Source organism: Scyliorhinus torazame, chromosome 14 (genome assembly GCF_047496885.1).
Source record: "Scyliorhinus torazame isolate Kashiwa2021f chromosome 14, sScyTor2.1, whole genome shotgun sequence".
In the NCBI taxonomy this organism is placed as follows: domain Eukaryota; kingdom Metazoa; phylum Chordata; class Chondrichthyes; order Carcharhiniformes; family Scyliorhinidae; genus Scyliorhinus; species Scyliorhinus torazame.
This window is the reverse complement of record NC_092720.1, coordinates 142791311-142815594: the sequence shown is the minus strand read 5'-3', so window position 1 is coordinate 142815594 and position 24284 is coordinate 142791311. Positions and strand designations below refer to the sequence as shown.

At 47.8% G+C, this 24284-nt stretch overlaps 1 protein-coding gene across 8 annotated transcripts in view; it reads right to left on the bottom strand.

The window, feature by feature from the left end:
• The window catches only part of LOC140390078 (kyphoscoliosis peptidase-like), a 930728-nt gene that overhangs the window by 180762 nt on the left and 725682 nt on the right, over positions 1–24284 (bottom strand). For 7 of the 8 annotated variants that reach the window (XM_072474955.1, XM_072474961.1, XM_072474959.1 and 4 more), the window contains 2 exons: positions 23171–23227; positions 9079–9147 (listed from right to left, as the gene is read on the bottom strand). In XM_072474955.1, coding sequence (XP_072331056.1) covers positions 9079–9147; positions 23171–23227 — 126 coding nt within the window. The remainder of the gene's footprint in view (positions 1–9078; positions 9148–23170; positions 23228–24284) is intronic. The other variant, XM_072474960.1, reaches the window with a different exon arrangement.

The window sequence follows — 24284 nt, the reverse complement described above, 5'->3', positions numbered from 1 at the left end:
TCTATGTTGTAGTGGGGGAAGTGAGCAGCCCACGGAGAACTGACTTTAGCCTTCTGAGTGGAGTTGGGTCTCACCCACTACGGGGCATTCACTACGGGTACGAGGTGCCCTCCCACAGAGGCCACTGTGGGAGAAAAAGAAGGATACCCATGCAGACTGCCAATTTCAGTGACAAAGATGTTTCCCTCCAACTGAGAATGCCCGTAGCCGTCATTAAACCTGCCACTGCCCTGGTCACGGAAGACATTCCCAATTCAATTCGGGGAGTTGGAGGAGTCTCAGGAAGCAGCTCATTTCAACTCTCACCAAGTACAGGGCAGTTGTCAGTGAGGATGATAATAACATTGGATATTGTGCCAGGTTGTAACGGCAGATAACTAACCAGCAAGGATTCCTAACCACTGGATCATATCACTGGGAGAGAGTCAGCGAGTACCTGCAGAATGACTTCGTGTCATCTGAAGGTCATCGGGACCATACACCTCCCCATAGTCCTCATGAGGAAGGAAGGCAGAAAACTGAGGATCTGTCTGGATTACTGAGCACTGAATGCAAAGATTCACCCTCTACCTGGGATTGAGGCAACATTACAAATCCTCATTTCCGCAGTCTACATTTGGATCATGTTTATAATCAGCTACCCATCACTGAGGAAAACATTGAAAAGAAAACATTCCGGCACGACACCGGAGGACTTAACAAATACAAATACACAAGAATGCTGTTCTGACTTTGTAATGACCCTGCCACCTTCATACATGTGAATTTCCAATCCCTCTTTGTGTTCACCTTCAGCTCAATGTTCGAGGACACCTTGAAAGACTAGTGTGACAAATATAGTAATTGTTACATATATTTCTGATCTGTGACAGTAATGCTATTAAAATCCCTGGCTTAAAATACATATAGGCAGTGTGTCTACTAAAGCTGCAATGAAGGTGTCAAAAAGGTGAGTTAATGATTGATTTTAACCATTTACTTGTTTACAGGGAGAAGGCTAAGGGGATATTAGATTGCTTTGATTGATGGAGATTGCCTGGAGAGTAGATAGGTTATGAGGAATTGTATTGGAATATCTCAGTGGAATGCAGATGATGAGATTAATCAAAGGAACCAGGCCTGTCTGTAGTTTGCAGTTTTGCCAGATGCTGTTAGGTTGAGCAGAAAAGTCTGACAAGACAGGAGGATTTTCAGATTGTTTCTGAAAGGGTTTCTCGCTCTCCAAAGGTCTGCACAGATAAGCAAGTAATCAGTTTTGTTAACTTTATTTATCAGTGATATTTGAACTGTATTGTGTTGCTGAATTGGAATTAGTGGCAGGTGTTGAAGTAAGTTAAACGTTTTCCTTTAAGAATTGTATAATGGTTAATTGCAAAACTATTTCTTTGATGTTAATGTGGTTAATTCTATTTTTAAATGAAAGTTTGTTTTAACATAAAAGATACCTATTGGTCAGAGTCACCACTTCTGAGGTGAAGTATACTTTCCTCGCAGTTTTACAAATTGAAAAAATTGTCTGGTGTTCTCGTCCGGTTTCCTAACAAAAGTTTGGGGTATCCTAATACTAGGTGCCATCTGAGCCCATTTGTTCAAGTTCAACTTGATAATCAAACCAGGAAAGTGGTTACTTTTCTGGGCAGAAGTCTGATATGTTGGGCGGTAGATCTCCAGGGAAGGCATACCTGCTGATGATCTGAGTGGTCTGGGAGTGATTAGGCCTCAGACGGAGAGGGGACTGTGGGGGTTCCTTGGTTTGGATCGCTGCTATAGGTCAATTGAAGGCTGGGCACAGGTGGTGCTTTGCTCCATGACATTATGAGGAGACCAGAGCATATAAAAGGAGTGGGTGGGAGAAGGTGGAGGGGGGGGGGGGGTATACGGATGTGGGGGTGGTAGTGAAGGGTTCATAAGGTGGGATTCTTCATGGAGCTTCATGGAGTTGGACCTCAGCATGTGAAAACTCCTTTTGGACTCTCGTGCAGAAGCTCATCTCATTCATTACCTGTCCCTAAATTTCCATTTCTCTCTCATACTGAAAACCGATACCACTTTCCTTGGCCTCCGAGCGGGAGTGGCATAGGTTCAATGTCAGAAAAGCATGGTTATCGCTTATGCCAGTCAGAGCTTCAAACTGAACAATGGGCAGCACGGTAGCACAAGTGGCTAGCACTGTGGCTTCACAGCGCCAGGGTCCCAGGTTCAATTCCCCGCTGGGTCACTGTCTGTGTGGAGTCTGCACGTTCTCCCCATGTCTGCGTGGGTTTCCTCCAGGTGCTCCGGTTTCTTCCCACAGTCCAAAGACGTGCAGGTTAGGTGGATTGGCCATACTAAATTGCCCTTACTGTCCAAAATTCTGTTGAGCTGCTCGCAGAAAAATACTTTTCACTGTACCTCGGTACACGTGACAATAAACAAATCCAATCCAATCCAATCCAATTGCCCTTAGTGTTGTTCCTCACAGAATTCTTGGAATTTGTCCAGGACTGCCTGGAAGTCGCTCTTGTTTTGCCCCTTTGAGTATTTGAAGGTCTGGAAGATTTCAGCTGCTTCTGGACCCGCGATGGTAAGTAGAAGCTTTATTTGTTCTGCATCCGCCACACCATCTAGGTAGGACGCTACCAGGTAGATCTCAACGCCAGTTTTCACTGAGATTGCCTTGGTACCTGAGCTGCTGTGGGACCGGAATCTCGAACATCATCTTGCCTGGCTGTTGTTGCTGGTAGTCACTGTTTGCTGAATTTTAACTATATGGATTGAAACAGTTCACTCCTGGGACCATGTTTTGTTACGCCCTTGTCATAGCATAAGTTGCTTCCTTGATGTGCACTCTGACAAAGGAAGGTTCAAACTTGGAGATAGCTTTAACACATTTATTAAGCTATTAACAATTCTCCTACTTGGATTCGATGCTACTGTTAATCCTGCTATAGCTACTCAGACGGCTAACCAGTCTGTTACAATCCACGTGGTGGGAGTGATGCTCAATCAACCGTGTCTGTACTCACGGAGAGTCTGCACTGGAAAGAGACTGAGCATGTGTGATGTGTCCTTTTATATGGGTTGGTGTAATGCCCTCCTGTGGTGGTGTCACTTCTATGTGTATCGTGAATGCCCATTGGTCGTGTCCTATCTTACTGACCTATTGGTTGACTGTCTGTGTGTCATGTCTCTGGTGCTTCCTCTAGTGTCTAGCTAGGTGTAGTGTATGTACATTAACCCTTTGTGTACTTACAGTGATGTATATCACCACAGGTTGTGTCCCTGAATCTGGTCCCTGGTGAGAGACGAGTTCCAGATTGTGTTTGAACATTGGTGGCCATGTTTTGGTAATCCTGATTTGGGGGCTGTGTGCAGCAGATTCGATGGAGCACAACATATCTGGTGTTCGATCTAGCCCACTAATTGCTGGTCCCTTACTGTTCTCGGTGCTTGTCATGAGGGGGTGGGAATGGCTGAGCCCACTGGGTCGCTCGCCCCAGCGGGGCCGAGGTTGCGCACTGCCTGGATCTCGACGAGACGGTATGGTGGAAATTATGGTGTCTCGTGCTTTGATTGTTAGATACCTTGGGAGATCTTGAAGAGTATTCCTGTCTTATCCTCTATCTTCTCGTGCAACATGAAAGGTGTATTTATCCTGCAAATTACTCTGTGGCTTCTCTGTAATCCTGAATGTTGCTCCCTGTCGATCATGTCCTGTCTGATGGTCGGTATCGTTGATTATCCTAACCGAGCAGAACCATTTTGTGTCAACTATGAGGAATTTACTCTGTCTGGTTATTTGGGAGGAAAAGTGGGGCCAGAGCTGGGGAAGGGGTGGGTGGTTGGGTTAATTCAGTCCTCATTTAGATTGAGGATAGCCGCCCAGTTAGAGCTAATTCGTTTCAGGTTTCCTTTGTTTTTGGCATTCATTATTTATTTTGTTTCTTTTCAAGTAATCGAATTTAAGACTCCGGATGTCTTCATCCTGCGATGGCCTAGGCAGATTTCTTTATCCTGAGGAGGACTCGGTTCCTTCCGACTCTCCCTCAAGCTTGAGTATTTTTTTTTCTCTCTGCTCAAGTCTCTCTCTTATGGGGTGGGTTCGGAATGCTGGAGAAGATGTTTGGCTCCCATTCCTTTGTTGGCTGGGAGGTCCTGTTGGTTTAATCATAGTCTGAATTCAGTTTTTGCTGCCGATCCCCTCTCTCCGTTTGTCTGGAATGATTTTGGTTCTGCCTCCGCCTGGATTGGGGGCTAGCTGCACCGTGTGGCATATTCGGAATTCCCCATGGGACTGGGGTTTTGTGCATTTTCTTTTGTTTTTGTCATGATGAATCCGCTTTTAGCTTCCACCTGAATGCTGAAGGGTCTGGTACCCGAGGAGAAGAGGCTGCTGGAGTCGGGGGCGATGTATGTTGGTGCACCCGACTGTGGTGTGGGAGACACATCCTGATTGTTCATGGTGATTGTCAGCCTGTGGGGGTGGGGGGGAGGCACCACTTCATTCTGTTTTTTCATGACCTTATCCTGTCTACTCCTTGGAGATTCACTATGAGCACCTAATCCTGTCGCATGATTGTATCATAGAATTTACAGTGCAGAAGGAGGCCATTCAGCCCATTGAGTTTGCACCGGCTCTTGGAAAGAGCACCCTACCCAAGGTCAACACCTCCACACTATCCCCATAACCCAGTAACCCCACCCAACACTAAGGGCAATTTTGGAAACTAAGGGTAATTTATCATGGCCAATCCACCTAACCTGCACATCTTTGGACTGTGGGAGGAAACCGGAGCACCCGGAGGAAACCCACGCACACACGGGGAGGATGTGCAGACTCTGCACAGACAGTGACCCAAGCCGGAATCGAACCTGGGACCCTGGAGCTGTGAAGCAATTGTGCTATCCACAATGCTACCATGCTATCGAGCCGACTGTGATGACATCCTCCTGTTCCACTCTGTACTCATGTATATTGAGTCGAGTTCTCCTTCTTCCTAACGTAGGGATGTTTTATTTTGTAACTTTGTTGAGAAATTCTTTAAAAAGCAAAATCTCAATAAATATACTTTCAAAATATGCACATGTGCATTTGGAGGAGATCGTCATTGAAATAAAACAAAGTATTAAGTTTACATTTACCCAAAGAGGCTATCTATGAATAATAATGAAAGACGTGTAAGTTCTGAGCAAAGGAGCTTCTAAAGGAATGTAACACAAAAGAGTTAATGACAAAAGAAATAAAAAACATAATTAAAGAACAACAAAGAACAAAGAACAAAGAAATGTACAGCACAGGAACAGGCCCTTCGGCCCTCCAAGCCCGTGCCGACCATACTGCCCGACTAAACTACAATCTTCTACACTTCCTGGGTCCGTATCCTTCTATTCCCATCCTATTCATATATTTGTCAAGATGCCCCTTAAATGTCCCTATCGTCCCTGCCTCCACTACCTCCTCCGGTAGTGAGTTCCAGGCACCCACTACCCTCTGCGTAAAAAACTTGCCTCGTACATCTACTCTAAACTTTGCCCCTCTCACCTTAAACCTATGCCCCCTAGTAATTGACCCCTCTACCCTGGGGAAAAGCCTCTGACTATCCACTCTGTCTATGCCCCTCATAATTTTGTATACCTCTATCAGGTCGCCCCTCAACCTCCTTCGTTCCAGTGAGAACAAACCGAGTTTATTCAATCGCTCCTCATAGCTTATGCCCTCCATACCAGGCAACATTCTGGTAAATCTCTTCTGCACCCTCTCTAAAGCCTCCACATCCTTCTGGTAGTGTGGCGACCAGAATTGAACACTATACTCCAAGTGTGGCCTAACTAAGGTTCTGAAGGATTGAAGGCTCTGTTAGTGGGCATGGTTTTGAGATCCTGAAGTAGGGTGTGCTGGCAATAGGCCTGCGAAGAAGCACTTACGTCCACCCTCAGAGAAAAGTGTGCCTGCAAGACTTTGAGACTTTGGAGAGAAGCTTTGGTCCCAGTATCAAATGAAAGAGAGAAAGAGAAAAGTCTGTGTAAAAATTCCTAAAATAAATGTTTATCTCGAAGTTAATTAAGCAGAAACCCTGGGGGGAAATTTGTAGAAGTGCTGTTAACTGTGTAAATATAATCCTGTGTCATTAAGGTTCACTTTTTCTTTTTCATTTTTGATAAATGTTTACATTTTGTTGTTTTTAAATCTTCATAAGTGGTTTGAAATTCTTTCCCTTGACTTCAGATACCTTCTCATAAAATACAAATTTCAAATAGTCGAGATAGTTTGTTCAAGTTGTCTTTGGGATTTAGGCAGCCTGCCACTTACCACCTGCCATATCATAACAAAATACATTCTTATTGGTGCAGAGTTTGAAATGTTTACACACAAGAACCCACTCAGCTGCTTCAAAACTTCTGCCAAACTTGGAGCAACAGAAATCTGATAAGCCACTTAACTCGCCCAGTTCTGATCCCAGACCAGGTACAGATCTGACAAAAGTAATACGAATGCTGATGCTCTCAGTCGAAATACTGATCATGGGAGTGAACCCACCATTTCTTGGTTCGAGGAGTCTGTGCCTGATATTTTGCCTGTGCTTCAGGTCAAACCCTGATACCCCAAGACATCCAGGCTACGATTCAGCTGAGTGTCGCCGAGATGCTTGTCTGTGAGATCCAAGCTGACTCCAGAGGAGTTGTGTTATGTACTGTATTACCTTTACCATCCAATTCAAAGGAGGATTGGGGCAGCTTCAGCTGATCAATGCAGACATCAGTCAACCTCACCGCTACTAGAAAGCAGAACACCCACCAACCCGGCGCCATCTGAACAGGGAGACTATACAGCCACGGACACTTTTCAGAGGAAGGAAGATGGAGTTCTCTATCTGCTGCTTCATTGAAACAAAGAGAGATGAAGCAACTTGTCCTTCTGACAGTCTCAGGTGTCAAGTGTTAACAACAGTTCATGGTCAGGCAGGGGCCCAAGCATCAGAAATGACAACTGTGCTGACCAAACAGTGCTGTGGTGTGACTGGACAGGATAACTGCCAATATTGAGGATGACCATCAGAATTGTGAGAGGTGTATTTTGTCAATGAGAGAAATTGTTCCACCCCAGCATGGTCCCCTGCTTGCCAGTAGGTCTTTGGATGGCCTCAGAATGAATTTTACATTCCTCACCTCGAGTTACTACTGACTGACTGACGTGACTGAGCACAGTCTCATACTCACCAATATCTTCACCAAATTTACCAAGGTCATATTCCTACCTATGACCAAAATCCTCAACCATAGGCAGAATTTTAGTATGCGATTGGTTCATCCATTTTGGTGTCCTATGTTGTATGCCAAGTGACCAAGAGCTCACGTTGGAGAGTAAGATCGTACAGGAGCTGTGAAAGTTGTATGTCATTGTTCAAGAGCCAGACCACACCCGACCATCCATGAACGATTCAGCCGCCCTCTGCATGACCAATTGTGCACTGGCCTCCAGAGAGCAAACAAAAGTGGCCTAAATACCTTCCTGAGCTGGTCTATGTTCCTAATTATAGTTCAGTTCCTCCGTGGGTTACTCTCCACATGATCTCTTCTTTGGCTGAGAGGCAATCCTTCCTTGAATCCACCACACATTCAGAGATGACCAAGTTGATGAGTGAATCACTGAATATAACGTTCAATATAAAACAAAAGACTGCAGGTGCTGGAAATCGTAAACCCCGCCGCCGCCGCCACCCCCCCCCCCCCCCCCCGCGCGCCGCCGCCCCCCCATAAAATGCTGCAAATATTCACAGGTCTGGCAGCATCTGTGGAGATAGAAACAGAGTTAATGTTACAGGTCAATGGCCTTTCACCAGAACTGGGAATCGTTAGAACAGCAATAAGCTTCAAGCAAGTGAAGGGGAGAGACGTGTTTAAAGAACGTAAGGGAAGGTCCGTGATAGGGTGGAAGATGGGAGCGATTAAACGGCAGACGGGATGATGGTGCAAGGTCAAAGGGAGTGCTAATGGGACAGGAGGTCTGGAGGTGGTGTGAATGACTGGAACCAATATAAACTTACACCTCACCTTTCCAGTGGATACCACACAGCCTTCTGGACATGATATTAAGTTAATCAATTATTGATTGACCGTTGGCCATATTTTGTTTTGTTTTCCTTGCTGATTTTTTTCTACCAGGTCTCATTTCCTTTACTTTGTGTATGGATTGCAGCTATCCAGGATTCAGTTTTAATCTTTAGTTCATCCACTGACATCCATATTTGCCCTGCTATATGGGTCTGAATAGTGTGCTCGGAGGAGCATTGTGCAAAATAAGTTACTGTCAAAATTGTTTGGCAGCACGGAATGATGTGATTACAATAATAGACAGTTCATCACTTACACAATGTAAATGCAGCACGGTGGCACAGTGATTAGCACTGCTGCCTCACAGCCCCAGGGATCCGGGTTCAATTCTGACCTTGGGTGACTGTCTTTGTGGAGTTTGCACATTCTCCCCGTGTCTGCCTGGGGTTCCTCCGGGTGCTCCGGTTTCCTCCCACAGTCTAAAGATGTGCGGATTAGGTGGATTTGCCATGCTAAGATTGCCCCTTAGTATCCAAAGGCTGGGTCGGGTTATGGGGATAGGGTGGGGGAATGGTCCTGGGTAGGATTCTCTTTCAAAAGGTCAGTGCAGACTCGATAGACCAAATGGTCTCCTTCTTAGGGATTCTATGATGATGTGCGCTGCCCTTCCAGAAAACAAAATAAAACTCTGAGAGGAGTAACTCAAAAGGTTAGGTAAGGTTATTGGGTTACGGGGATAGCGTGGGGGCGTGGGCCTAGGTAGGGTGTGCTTTCAGAGGGTCAGTGCAGGCTTGATGGGCCGAATGGCCTCCTTCTACACTGTAGTGATTCTATGATTCTAAGAGAAAGAGGATGTGATCTTTGTAAAAGATTTACACCCACCAGATTTTTCCAATCAAGATTGGAATAAACAACATTGAAACTCAAAGGACAGAGAAGTGGTGAGCTTCAGGCTGAATGTTTTCACCAGTTAACACCACTGAAACAGGAGGTGATCATAACAATCAGCATGAAACTGCTTGAACTGAATATAGCCAATTTCATTACCTTCATCTTTATATATAGAAGGCCTTTCAATCAAGAATTCTTCCACCTCTTCTCCTTTGGCATTCTTTTCTGTGAGGAATTTTTAACAAAGATCAGTAAACTGAGATTGGAATCAGAGATATATATTTATTGATTTATTTTTGCATTGCTTTAATAAAACATGATCCTCCCCGCAGTGTTAGACAAGTATTAATAGCATCAGGTGTTAAGAATCAGAGAGATGAAAAGCAAATTGTCTTAAGGTAACATAGACAATTTGATAACCCTACATGTCAATGGTTACAAATCTTCTGAAGGGGACTAGTTTGGTTAATGATGAATGTACAAGACTAATAAAAGAGATTAAGGGAGAAGAGCAAAATTTTAAAAACGTATCAAAGGGCTCAACCACTTCCTATTGTAAGTGTTCTGTTGGCACGTGACTTTAATGAGATGGTCGCCATTAATCTAAAGGAATAGGATAAAGACAGATATATTTTCATTCTACGTTTTAAAAAAATATATTTTTATTAGTATTTCCAGTTTTTACAGAGTAACACCAAATGTATATCTGATATTTACAAACTAGTTTGTGTCTTATTTACAATGCTTTTTACAGGTGGTTCCCCCTCCCCTTCCTTCATTGGTAGTTTAGTTCCCCCTTTAGTGTTGTCGCCTGCCCTTGGTGCCACGTATTTCTTTCTGCTGGGACTTTTATTTTTTATTATTAAACAAAGAACAAAGAAAATTACAGCACAGGAACAGGCCTCCCAGCCTGCGCCGATCCAGATCCTTTATCTAAACCTGTCGCCTATTTTCCAAGGATCTACTTCCCTCTGTGCCACGCCCGTTCATATATCTGTCTAGATGCATCTTAAATGATGCTATCATGCCCGTCTCTACCACCTCCGCTGGCAAAGTGTTCCAGGCACCCACCACCCTCTGCGTAAAAAACTTTCCACGCACATCTCCCTTAAACTTTCCCCCCCTCACCTTGAAATCGTGACCCCTTGTAATTGACACCCTCACTCTTGGAAAAAGCTTGTTGCTATCCACCCTGTCCATACCTCTCATAATTTTGTAGACCTCAATCAGGTCCCCCCTCAACCTCCGTCTTTCCAACGAAAATAATCCTAATCTACTCAACCTCTCTTCATAGCTAGCGTCCTCCATACCAGGCCACATCCTGGTGAACCTCCTCTGCACCCTCTCTAAAGCATCCACATCCTTCTGGTAATGTGGCGATCAGGACTGCACGCAGTATTCCAAATGTGGCCTCACCAAAGTTCTATACAGCTGTAAAGACCTGCCAACTCAATACCCTGTCCGATGAAGGCAAGCATGTTGTATGCCTTCTTGACCACTCTATCGACCTGCGTTGCCACCTTCAGGGTACAATGGACCTGAACTCCCAGATCTCTCTGTACATCAATTTTACCCAGGACTCTTCCATTGACCGTATAGTCCGCTCTTGAATTAGATCTTCCAAAATGCATCACCTCACATTTGCCTGGATTGAACACTTTCTGCCATTTCTCTGCCAACTCTCCAATCTATCTATATTTTGCCGAATTCTCTGACAGTCCCCCTCGCTATCTGCACCAATCTTAGTATCATCTGCAAACTTGCTAATCAGACCACCTATACCTTCGTCCAGATCATTTATGTATATCACAAACAACAGTGGTCAGAGCACAGATCCCTGTGGAACACCACTAGTCACCTTTCTCTTAGGACCAGCACAGTAGCATGGTGGTTAGCACAATTGCTTCACAGCTCCAGGGTCCCAGGTTCGATTCCCGGCTCGGTTCACTGTCTATGCGAAGTCTGCACATTCTCCCCGTGTGTGCGTGGGTTTCCTCCGAGTGCTCCGGTTTACTCCCACAGTCCAAAGATGTGCATGTTAGGTGGATTGGTCATGCTAAAATTGCCCTTAGTGTCCAAAATTTCCCTTAGTGTTAGGTCGGGTTACTGGGTTATGGCGATAGGGTGGAGGTGTGGCATGGGTTAGGGTGCTCTTTCAAAGAGCCGGTGCAGACTCGATGGGCCGAATGGCCCCCTTCTGCATTGTAAATTCTATGAATTTGTAAATTCTCCATTTTGAGACCCTCCCTTCCACCGCTACTCTCTGTCTCCTGTTGCCCAGCCAGTTCTTTATCCATCTAGCTAGTACACCCTGAGCCCCATACGACTTCACTTTTTCCATCAACCTGCCATGGGAAACTTTATCAAACGCCTTACTGAAGTCCATGTATATGACATCTACAGCCCTTCCCTCATCAATTAACTTTGTCACTTCCTCAAAGAATTCTATTAGGTTTGTAAGACATGACCTTCCCTGCACAAAACCATGCTGCCTATCACTGATAAGTCTATTTTCTTCCAAATGTGAATAGATCCTATCCCTCAGTATCTTCTCCAACAGTTTGCCTACTACTGACGTCAAGGTCTGTAATTCCCTGGATTATCCCTGCTACCCTTCTCAAACAAAGGTACAACATTAGCAATTCTCCAGTTCTCCAGGACCTGACCCATGCTCAAGGATGCTGCAAAAATATCTGTTAAGGCCCCAGCTATTTCGTCCCTCGCTTCCCTCAGTAACCTGGGATAGATCCCATCCGAACCTGGGGACTTGTCCACCTTAATGCCTTTAAGAATACCCAAAACCTTCCCCCTCCTTATGCCGACTTGACTTAGAGTATTTAAACATCCATCCCTAGCCTCAACATCCGTCATGTCCCTCTCCTTGGTGAATACCGATGCAAAGTACTCATTAAGAATCTCACCCATTTCCTCTGACTCCACCAATAAATTCCCTCTTTTGTCTTTGAGTGGGCCAATCCTTTCTCTAGTTCCCCTCTTGCTCCTTGTATATGAATAAAAGGCTTTGGGATTTTCCTTAACCCTGTTAGCCAAAGATATTTCATGACCACTTTTAGCCCTCTTTATTGCGCGTTTGAGATTTGTCCTACTTTCCTGATATTCCTTCAAAGCTTCATCAGTTTTAAGTCGCATAGATCTTATGTATGCTTCCTTTTTCATTTTAGCTAGTCTCACAATTCCATCCGTCATCCATGGTTCCCTAATCTTGCCATTTCTATCCCTCATTTTCACAGGGACATGTCTGTCCTGCGCTCTAATCAACCTTTCCTTAAAAGACTCCCACATTTCAAATGTGGATTTACCCTTAAACAGCTGCTCCCTATCCACGTTCCCTAGTTCCTGCCGAATTTTGCTGGTTTAGCACACTGGGCTAAATAGCTGGCTTTTAAAGCAGACCAAGGCAGGCCAGCAGCACGGTTCAATTCCTGTACCAGCCTCCCCGAACAGGCGCCGGAATGTGGCGACTAGGGGCTTTTCACAGTAACTTCATTTGAAGCCTACTTGTGACAATAAGCAATTTTCATTTTAATTTTATTTCCATCCAGTTTTTTACCTATATCGTTGGTGCCTATATGCACCACGACAACTGGCTGTTCACACTCCCCCTTCAGTATGTCCTTCAGCCGATCTGAGACATCCCTGACCCGTGCACCCGGGAGGCAGCACACCATTCGGGAGTCTCGTTTTCGACCACAGAAACGCCTGTCTACTCCCCTTACAATTGAATCCCCTATGACTATAGCCCTGCCAGTCTTTATCCCGCCCTTCTGTGCAGCAGAGTCAGCCATGGTGCCATGAGCCTGGCTAATACTGTCTTCCCGTGGTGAGTCATCTCCCCCAACAGTATCCAAAACGGTATACCTGTTTTGGAGGGAGATGACCGCAGGGGTACCTGCACTTCCTTCCTGCTCTTTCTCTGCCTTTTGGTCACCCATTCCCTGTCTCCCTCACCAATCCTAATCTGCGGTGTGACCAACTCACTGAAGGTGCTATCCACGACCCCCTCAGCATCGTGGATGCTCCAAAGTGAGTCCATCCGCAGCTCCAGAGCCGTCATGCGGTCTAACAGGAGCTGCAGCTGGACACACTTCGCGCACATGAAGGAGACAGGCGCATCGGCTGCGTCCCTGATCTCCCGCATTGAGTTTCACTGTGTCCCCGCCACTCTCCTCGTGCTCTTTCACTGTGTCCCCGCCGCTCTCCTCGCGCTCTTTTGCCCTGTGTCCCCGCCGCTCTCCTTGCGCTCTTTCACTTTTGCCCCCGCAGCTCTCCTCGCACTCTTTTATCCTGTGTCCTCGCCGCTCTCCTCGCGCTCTTTTATCCTGTGTCCCCGCTGCTCTCCTCACGCTCTTTTATCCTGTGTCCCTGCCGCTCTCCTCACGCTCTTTTATCCTGTGTCCCCACTGCTCTCCTCGCGCTCTTTCACTGTTGTTACCGCCGCTCTCCTCGTGTTCTTTCACTGAGCCCCCGCCGCTCTCCTCGCGCTCTTTTATCCTGTGTCCCTGCCGCTCTCCTCACACTCGTTCACTGTGTCCCCGCCGCCCTCCTCGCGCTCTTTCACCGTGTCCCCGCCACTCTCCTCACGCTCTTTCACTGTGTCCCCGCCGCTCTCCTCATGCTCTTATATACTGTGTCCCCGCCGCTCTCCTCACGCTCTTTTATCCTGTGTCCCCGCCGCTCTCTTTGTGCTCTTTCACTGTGTCCTCGCCGCTCTCCTTGTGCTCTTTCACTGTGTCCTCGCTGCTCTCCTCGCGCTCGTTTATCCTGTGTAATCACTGCTCTCCTCGCGCTCGTTTATCCTGTGTCCCCGCTGCTCTCCTCGCGCTCTTTCACTGTGTCCCCGCCGCTCTCCTCACGCTCTTTCACTGTGTCCCCGCCGCTCTCCGCACACTCATTCACTGAGTCCGCGCCGCTCTCCTCGCGCTCTTATATCCTGTGTCATCACTGCTCTCCTCGCGCTCGTTTATCCTGTGTCCCCACTGCTCTCCTCGCGCTCGTTTATCCTGTGTCCCCGCCGCTCTCCTCGCGCTCTTTCACTGTGTCCCCGCCGCTCTCCTCACGCTCTTTCACTGAGTCCGCGCCGCTCTCCTCGCGCTCTTTCACTGTGTCCCCGCCACTCTCCTCACGCTCTTTCACTGTACCCCGCCGCTCTCCTCACACTCTTTCACTGTGTCCCCGCTACTCTCCTCGCACTCTTTCACTGTGTCCCCGCCGCTCTACTTGCGCTCTTTCACTGTGTCCCCGCCGCTCTCCTCATGCTCTTTCACTGTGTCCCCGCCGCTGTCCTCACACTCTTTCACTGTGTCCCCGCCGCTCTCCTCGCGCTCTTTCACTGTGTCCCCGCCGCTCTCCTCGCGCACTTTCTCTCTGTCCCTGCCGCTCTCCTCGTGCTCTTTCACTGTGTCCCCGCCACTCTCCTCGCGCTCTTTCACTGTGTCCCCGCCGCTCTTCTCGCGCTCCTTCGCAGTGCCCCTGCTGCTCTCCTCGCGCTCTTTCACTGTGTCCCCGCCACTCTCCTCACGCTCTTTCACTTTGTCCTCGCCGCTCTCCTCGCGCTCTTTCACTGTGTCCCCGCTGCTCTCCTCGTGCTCTTTCACTGTGTCCCTGCCGCTCTCCTCGCGCTCTTTCACTGTGTCCCCGCCGCTCTCCTCGCGCTCTTTCACTGTGTCCCCGCCACTCTCCTCACGCTCTTTCACTGTGTCCCCGCCGCTCTCCTCGCGCTCTTTCACTGTGTCCCCGCCACTCTCCTCACGCTCTTTCACTGTGTCCCCGCCGCTCTCCTCACGCTCTTTCACTGTGTCCCCGCCACTCTCCTCACGCTCTTTCACTGTGTCCCCGCCGCTCTCCTCGCGCTCTTTCACTGTGTCCCCGCCGCTCTCCTCGCGCTCTTTCACTGAGTCCCCACCGCTCTCCTCACGCTCTTTCACTGAGTCCTCGCCACTCTCCTCATGCTCTTTCACTGTGTCCTTGCCGCTCTCCTCGCGCTCTTTCACTGTGTCCCCGCCGCTCTCCTCACGCTCTTTCACTGAGTCCTCGCCGCTCTCCTCGCGCTCTTTCACTGTGTCCCTGCCGCTCTCCTCGCGCTCTTTCACTGTGTCCTCGCCGCTCTCCTCGCGCTCTTTCACTGTGTCCCAGGCTGTTTCACAGGCTGAAAATAGATAAGTCCCCGGGGCCTGATGGGATTTATCCTAGGATTCTCTGGGAGGCCAGGGAAGAGATTGCTGGACCATTGGCGTTGATTTTTATGTCATCATTGGATACAGGAATAGTGCCAGAGGACTGGAGGATAGCAAATGTGGTCCCTTTGTTCAAAAAGGGGAGCAGAGACAACCCCGGCAACTATAGACCGGTGAGCCTCACGTCTGTAGTGGGTAAAGTCTTGGAGGGCATTATAAGAGACAAGATTTATAATCATCTAGATAGGAATAATATGATCAGGGATAGTCAGCATGGCTTTGTGAAGGGTAGGTCATGCCTCACAAACCTTATCGAGTTCTTTGAGAAGGTGACTGAACAGGTAGACGAGGGTAGAGCAGTTGATGTGGTGTATATGGATTTCAGCAAAGCGTTTGATAAGGTTCCCCACGGTAGGCTATTGCAGAAAATACGGAGGCTGGGGATTGAGGGTGATTTAGAGATGTGGATCAGAAATTGGCTAGCTGAAAGAAGACAGAGGGTGGTGGTTGATGGGAAATGTTCAGAATGGAGTTCTGTCACAAGTGGAGTACCACAAGGATCTGTTCTGGGGCCGTTGCTGTTTGTCATTTTTATCAATGACCTAGAGGAAGGCGCAGAAGGGTGGGTGAGTAAATTTGCAGACGATACTAAAGTCGGTGGTGTTGTCGATAGTGAGGAAGGAAGTAGCAGGTTACAGAGGGATATAGATAAGCTGCAGTGCTGGGCTGAGAGGTGGCAAATGGAGTTTAATGAAGAGAAGTGTGAGGTGATTCACTTTGGAAACAGGAATGTGGAATATGTGGCTAATGGAAAAGTTCTTGAAAGTGTGGATGAGCAGAGGGATCTAGGTGTCCATGTACATAGATCCCTGAAAGTTGCCACCCAGGTTGATAGGGTGGTGAAGAAGGCCTATGGAGTGTTGGCCTTTATTGGTAGAGGGATTGAGTTCCGGAGTCAGGAGGTCATGTTGCAGCTGTACAGAACTCTGGTACTGCGTACAGTTCTGGTCACCGCATTATAGGAAGGACGTGGAGGCTTTGGAACGGGTGCAGAGGAGATTTACCAGGATGTTGCCTGGAATGGAGGGAAAATCTTATGAGGAAAGGCTGATGGACTTGAGGTTGTTTTCGTTAGAGAGAAGAAGGTTAAGAGGAGACTTGATAGAGGCATACAAAATGATCAGAGGGTTAGATAGGGTGGACAGTGAGAGCCTTCTCCCGCGGATGGAAATGGCTAGCACGAGGGGACATAGCCTTAAACTGAGGGGTAATAGATATAGGACAGAGGTCAGGGGTAGGTTCTTTACGCAAAGAGTAGTGAGGCCGTGGAATGCCCTACCTGCTACAGTAGTGAACACGCCAACATTAAGGGCATTTAAAAGTTTATTGGATAAACATATGGATGATAATGGTATAGTGTAGGTTAGATGGCTTTTGTTTCGGTGCAACATCGTGGGCCGAAGGGCCTGTACTGCGCTGTATTGTTCTATGTTCTATGTTCTATGTTCTATGTCCCCGCCGCTCTCCTCATGCTATTTCACAGTGTCCCTGCAGCTCTCCTCGCGCTCTTTCACTGTGTCCCCACCGCTTTCCTCACGTTCTTTCACTGAGACCCCGCCACTCTCCTCGTGCTCTTTCACTGAGTCCCCGCCGCTCTCCTCGTGCTCTTTAGTATTGGCGTAGGGCTGCGTGGCCCTTCCCTTCCTCCCCTTGCCCCCCCCATGTTTTGTTTAGTACTTTCCTTGGGTTCCCTTCCCCCTGTTTTCCTCATCGCTGTTGGCATCAAACAGGTCTTGGAACAGGCTTATGAATAGCCCCCATACTTTGTGGAGTCCGACCTTCGATCTTGATCTTCTCCAGGTGGAGAAATTCTGAGAGGTCAGCTAACAACTGTGGGGAGTGCTGCTGATCGCCAGCCGAGCAGGATTCTCCGGCGTGCGATTAGGGATGTACAAGCCAGCTGTCGGCCCTCTTCCCCTATGAAGATCTGGCTGGTCTGATACCTGGAAGACTGCCACTCTCGGGCATTGCTCCACCCTCACCACGATAACCATGGACATCACCTCGAAGAAGGCTGTCCAGAACCTGACACGTCTGGCACAAGCCCAGAACATGTGGGTGTGGTTGGCCAGGCCTCCCTGGCACTGTTCACATTTATCCTTCACCTCTGGGAAGAACCAGCTCATTTGAATTCTAGTCAGGTGGGCTCGATGCACCACTTTAAACTGTATGAGGCTTAGCCTAGCTCAGGAGTCAGTGGAGTTGGCCCTGCTCAGTGCTTTGCTCCAGAGTCCCCAACCCACTTTTGTCCCCAATTCATCCTCCCATTTCCATCTAGCTTCATCCAGTGGTAGTCTTGTCCTGTCCAGCAACTATCCATATATGTCCCCACAGATCCCCCCCCACCCCCCTTACTGTCCATGTTGATTAGTTCCTCTCGTAGGGTGTCTCTCCGGGCCTTGGGGTATTTTGTCATCTCCTTGTGAAAAAAGTGTTTAATTTGGAGGTGCCTGAGCTCCTGTCCCATCATCAGATCCAAGTCCCCCATCAGCTTGTCTAAGGTTGCGAGTCCGTCCCCTAGGTAAAGGTTGCTAACCGCTAGCTCCCCCCATCCTGTCTCCATTTTTTAAAGGTGGTGACAAGCATGGCAGGTGGGAATTTGTGGTTACTGCAGATGGGGGCCATGGAGAACATCTTGGTTACACCAAAATGTTGCCTCATTTGATTCCCCGTCTTCAATGCGGCAACCACTACTGGGCTGGATGTGTACTTCGATGGAGAGATGGGAGCACTGCCGTGGCGAGTGCTCAGAGAGTTGTTCCCTTGCAGGAGTTCTTCTCCAGCCTTATCCATTTCATGTTGGCTCTCGTACCCGTCCCCTCACGCTCTCAGCTGTGGCCGCCCAGCAGTAGTACTGTAGATTTGGCAAGGCTAGACCGCCCATGTTTTTCCTCCTTTGCAGTGTCGACTTGGGGATCCTCTTGTTCTTCCTCCCCCCGCCACCCCCCCCCCCCCCCGCCCACCCTCCCACACACACCTACACACTTACACATACAAACACCATAATCATTTTGTCTACTTTGTGGAAATAGGCCTTGGGAATGAAGATCGGTATGGATCTCAACAGGAAGAGGAACCTTGGCAGTACGTTCATTTGGCTCGTCTGCACTCTCTCCGCCAGGGAATGCAGGAGTGCATCCCACCTCTGTAGTTCCTTTTTTACTTCCTCTACCAGGCTGGTCAGGTCCCACTTGTGGATCTGTGACTAGTCACGGGCTGTTTGGATCCCCAGGTAGCGGAATCTGTTTGGGCTAGTTTGAATGGTAGTCCCTCCAGGCCTGTCCCTCCCCCATTCAGGTTCACCGGGAATACCTCGCTCTTGCCCAGGTTGAGTTTCTAGCCCGAGAAGGCTCCGAACTCTCGCAGAGGTTGCATGGTTGTTTCAGGCTGTTCTGTGGGTCTGAGATGTAGAGGAGCAGGTGTTCTGCACAGAGTGGGATTCTGTGCTCTCTGCCCCCTCTTTGTATACACTTCCAGCTTTTCGCATCTCGCAGAGCCAGTGGTTCGATTGCCAGGGTGAACAAGAGCGGGGACAGTGGACATACTTGCCTTGTGCCTCTGTGCAGCTGGAAGTATTCAGAACTGGTGGTGTTGGTCCAAATGCTCGCCTTGGGGCGTTGTACTGGAACTTCACCTTCAGGTGAACCCCGCTCCCAGCCCAAACCGCTCCAGCACTTCAATGAGGTATTTCCATTCGACTGTCGAAGGCCTTTTCTGCGTCCAGAGAGACGATCACCTCTGGTGTTCTCTCCCCGGAGGGGGTCATTATTACATTCAGCAGCCATCTGATGTTCGCAGTTAGCTGCCTGGTCTGGTCTGGTCGTTTGCGATCACCTCCGGTATGCAGTTCTCCAGTCTTTTGGCCAGGACTTTTGTGAGTATCTTTGCATCTACATTAAGCAGTGAAATGGGTTTATATGATCCACATTCCGTTGGGTCCTTGTCTTTTTTGGATATCAGCGATACCGTGGCCTGTGTTAGCATAGGAGGCTGTGTGCCCCTCACTAGCGAGTCTGCGAACATGTCCTGGGGGAGTGGGACCAGGGTTGGTGTGAATTGTTTAGAGACGTCTGCCAGGAACCTGTTGGGTCCCAGCTCCTTCCCCGCCTGCATGGAGCTGATACTCTGCATGATCTCACCCAGTCCTATTGGCGCTTCCAGCTTCCCCTGCCTATCATCGCCCATGACTGGCATATCCAGTCTATCGAGGAACCGATTAATCTCCGCATCCCCATCGGGGGTTTGAGGTGTACAGCCCTCGGTTGAAGGTCTCACAGGCTTGGTTGACCTTTTTTGGTTCGGCTTCCAGTCTGCCTCTGCTATCCTTCACCTGCACTATCCTTCACCTACACTATCTCCCTCGTGGCTGCCTGTGCTCTCAGCTGGTGAGCCAATAGGCAGACAGCCTCTTCCCCGTGTTCATTGAAGATCCCCTGCGTCTGGTGGAGTTGATGCACTGCTTTCTAGTGGATAGCAGGTTAAAGTCCATTTGTCGTTTTTTCCTCTCCGCCAGCAGCTCAACAGTCGGGATCTCGGAATATTTTCTGTCGACCTCCCGGATGGAGTCGATCAGTTGTTGCCTGGCCGCCCTCTCTTCCCTTTCTCTACGTGCCTTGTAGGCTATAATTTCTCCCCTAATTGCACCCTTCAGTGCTTCGCAGAATGTGGAAGGTGAGACTTCCCCGTTCCGGTTATTTGTAATATACTCACCTATGGCTTGTGATATTTTTCAGCAAAAGGGCCTTGTCGGCCAGCTGGTCCGTGTCCAATCTCCACATGGGGCACTGGGTACAGCCCATCTCCAACCTCACATCCATGTAATGTGGAGCGTGGTCGGAGATGACTATCGCGGAATATTCTGCTCCTACTATTCCTTGAAGCACCGCTTTCCCCGTTGCAAAGAAGTCTATCCTCAAGTATGCGTTGTGGACCAGCGAAAAGAACGAGAATCCAATAATTTAGAGAGAATGGAAGAGGCTGGTGATGTGGTAATGTCATCAGGTTATGGGAGGGACTTTTGGGGCATATTTTCCGTCAAAAGAGGTGGCTTGCCATTGGTCACCAGCGGGATCTTCTGGTCTTACCGATATCCATGGCATTTTGCGTGATTGCCGCCTCCCCCCTCCTCCTCCTCTCCCCACCGCTGATGAACCTGTTGTGGGGGTCATGCCTTTAGCAGGACAAGAGACCCCACCCTCTGTGTGGAATCAGATTTATTTTCAAATAATGTCACCAAGAAATAGGAGGCAGGCAGTGATAGGTCCTTGGGGGAATACCAGTGGTAATGGTGTGGTTCAGGGAGAGACGCCATTGGGAGATTCTCTGGCTAGAACGAGATAATCAGAAAAACAGAAAACACTGGAGCTACACAACGTGTTTGCGACAAAAGGGAAAACAGAGGTCAGTATTTCAGCTATTAGACCGGTCATCAGAACTAAAAGACCGGTCTGTGTGAAACATTTCCAGGGTTGATTTTCCCTGAAACCTTTTGGTGTTAAAGAGCCTTGGAGGTAACCAAGGTATGCACTTAAGATTAAGTAGTGACTTAGCCCATGTAAGATGCCATCTTGGTAAAGGAATCAAAGCTTGTATTAGGAATGGCTGCTTGGAAACTCATTAAGCAGTTGATTGCCATATAAGACACCTGTCAACACTCAATAATGTGGCTGTGCAGTTTATTGGTGGCTCATACTAGATTAAAAATCCTCTCTTAATAGTGAGCAGCCGAACATTTGTTGCTGTATTTAAAAGTAACTTCTCTTGTTCCCTTGCTGGTCGGTGTTAAAAGAAGAGTATTTATACACACGAGGAAGCGATCTGGGACACCTTCTCAATATTTTATCAACACTCTGTAAACATGCATTCTAGAAATTTACTGTGCATTTCACATAGAAAGAGTGAATGATGTGCTACTCCACCTTGTAAGAGACACCAGGATAAAGGGAATGCTCAGTGGTGACAGTCCATGTAGGTTGCGCCCTAGGCTTTCGATGGGAAATAGAAGGATATGTGGCCAGGTAGAGAAGCACCAGCTGCTGGAGGAGAAAGGGGCAGAAGGACGAGGGGGTGGGGGTGGGGGTGGGGGTGGGGGGGGGGGGGGGGGCATGGCGAGATGATATCCCTGTGTCCAATCAATACTTATGTGCTCGACCCTGCAGGTGTCAGTTTTAGCTTCTCCAGGCAAGCTCAATCATAGTCATCAGTAACTTGGTGCAAAATTGTGTGCTGAACCCAGGCATGTGGAGAATGCTCTGGAGAATGTCAAAATATCAGAAGAGGAAGTGTTGAGTATCCTAAATTGCATTACGGTAGACAAGTCCCTGGGGCAGGGATGGGGCAAGGGGAGAAATAGCTGTGGCCTGAACAGATATCTTCACATCCTCTCTGACCATAAGCGAGGTTCCAGAGGACTGGAGAATAGCCAATGTTGTTCCCTTGTTTAAGAAAGGAAGCAGGGATAATCCAGCAAATTATAGGCCGGTGAGCCTGACATCAGTGGTGGGGAAGCTTTTGGAAAAGATATTGAGGGACAGGATATATGCACATTTGGAGGAAAATGGACCAGTTAGTGACAGGCAACACAGTTCTGTACGGGGAAAGTCATGTCTCACCAACTTGATTGAATTTTTTGAAAAGGTGACAAAGAAAATTGTTGAAGGGCTGTGGATATAGTTTATATGGACTTTAGTGAGGCGTTTGACAAGGTCCCACATGGCAGACTGCTACAAAAGCTAAAATCACATGGGATTCGGGGTGGGCTGGTTAGATGGATACAGAACTGGCTGGTTGTAGAAGACAGAGAGTAGCGGTGGAAGGGTGTTTTTCAGAATGGAGATCTATAGCTAGTGGTGTTCTACAGGGATCAGTACTGGGACCTCTGTTGTTTGCAGTATATATAAATGATCTGGAGGAAAATGTGGGTGGCCTAATTAGTAAGTTTGCGGATGACACGAAGATTGGCGGAATTGCTGATAGTGCCAAGGATTGTCAGAGGATACAACCAGATACAGATAGATTGGAGACATGGGCACAGAAATGGCAGGAAGTTTAATCCGGACAAATGCGAGGTGATACATTTTGGAGGCTCAAGGTATACTGAATTATACTGTAAATGGCACAACCCTTAGGAACACGAACGTACAGAAGGATCTGGGCATGCAGGTCTACAGTTCCCTAAAAATGGCAACACAGGTGGCTCAGGTGATTAAGAAGGCGTATGGCATGCTTGCCTTCATCATCCGGGGCAATGAGTACAGGAGTTGGGAAATCATGTTTCAGCTATATAAAAAGTTGGTTAGGCCGCATTTGGAGTATTGCGTGCAGTTCTGGTCACCACATTATCAGAAGGACGTGGAAGCTTTGGAGAGAATGCAAAGAAGGTTCATCAGAATGTTGCCTGGTCTCGAGGGTGTTGGCTATGACGAGAGGTTGAATAAACTAGGATTGTTTTCATTGGAAAGACGGAGGCTGAGGGGAGACCTGATAGAGCTCAACAAAATTATGAGAGGCATAGACAGGGTGGACAGTCAGAAGCTTTTTCCAAGGGTGGAAATGTCAATTACAAGGGGGGCACAGGTTCAAGGTGAGAGAGGGACAGTTTAAGGGAAATGCTTTTCATGCAGAGTGGTGGGTGCCTGGAACGCACGGCCAGAGGATGTGGTGGAAGCAGGCACATTAGTAACATTTAAGAGGCACCTGGAGGGGTACATGAATAGGGAGGAAATTGAGGGACATGGAACGAGTAAGGGCAGAAGTTTTTCTTAGTTAGGGATGATGATCAGCACAGGCTTGAAGGGCCTGTACTTGCTGTACTATTCTTTGTTTTATATTTCAAATTGGTGTCTCTTAGCAGCAGAGCACACATCGAGCATTTGTTTTCACCTAAGGGCCACAATAAGCTTAATTGTCTTCATTGAGAGCAGATATTAATGATCGGCTATGAGTAAGGTGGAGCTTCACTTAGTTTCATTGTTACAATGGAAACAAGCTGTTACCTTTGAAATCAAAGTCAGTTTCTGATAATCTGAAGAGTATTTCAGTTCCTTCCTTTCCTGTAAAGAGTTTCAATCACACATTCATGAGGCAACATTGGAATATTTTGTGAGTTAAGAAGTCAAAAATAAGTTAACTGAGATAATGCACGGTTACATTGCATTAATCTAAACAGTATGGAATATCCATTGCAATGACCTATTTTTCTGCCTTGAAAGTTAAATCATCAATTTTCTATCAACTCATGATGCTGTATAGGTTACTTTATTATACATAAGCTTTGCAAGGACAGAATTAAATAAATGTGGAGCTCCGGGAAAACCTAGGGACCCGGGTTCGATTGCAGCCTTGGGTGACTATCTGTGTGGAGTTTGCATATTCTCCCTGCGTCTGCATGGATTTCCTCCAGGATGTGCTGGTTAGGTGGATTAGAACATAGAACATACAGTGCAGAAGGAGGCCATTCGGCTCATCAAGTCTGCACCGACCCACTTAAGCTCTCACTTCCACCCTATCCCCGTAACCCAATAACCCCTCCGAACCTTTTTGGTCACTAAGGGCAATTTATCATGGCCAATCCACCTAACCTGCACGTCTTTGGACTGTGGGAGGAAACTGGAGCACCCGGAGGAAACCCCACAGACATGGGGAGAATGTGCAGACACCGCACAGACAGTGACCCAGCAGGGAATCAAACCTGGGACCCTGGTGCTGTGAAGCCACAGTGCTATCCTCTTGTGCTACCGTGCTGCCCCGCTTAGAATTGGCCATTCTAAGCTACCTCTTAATGTCCAAAAAGGTTTGGTGGGGTTACGGGGATGGGGCTGGGTAGTAGACTTGGGTGGGGTACTCTTTCTGAGGGTCGGTGTAGACTCAATGTGTCGAATGGCCTCCTTCTACTCGGTACAGATTCTATGATTTGCATTTTTCCAAAGTAGAATATTCAACACCAATTCAGATTCACTACTATAACCAAAAGAAACCGTGGGTTGGAAATAAAGTTGAAATTCAGGCTCTTTATCTGTTTGCACACAGCATTCACAATACGAAGAATTAATTGATGGCACAAAGTTAAAAAAATAACATGAAGCCAATGCAGAGATATAGGGTGGGATT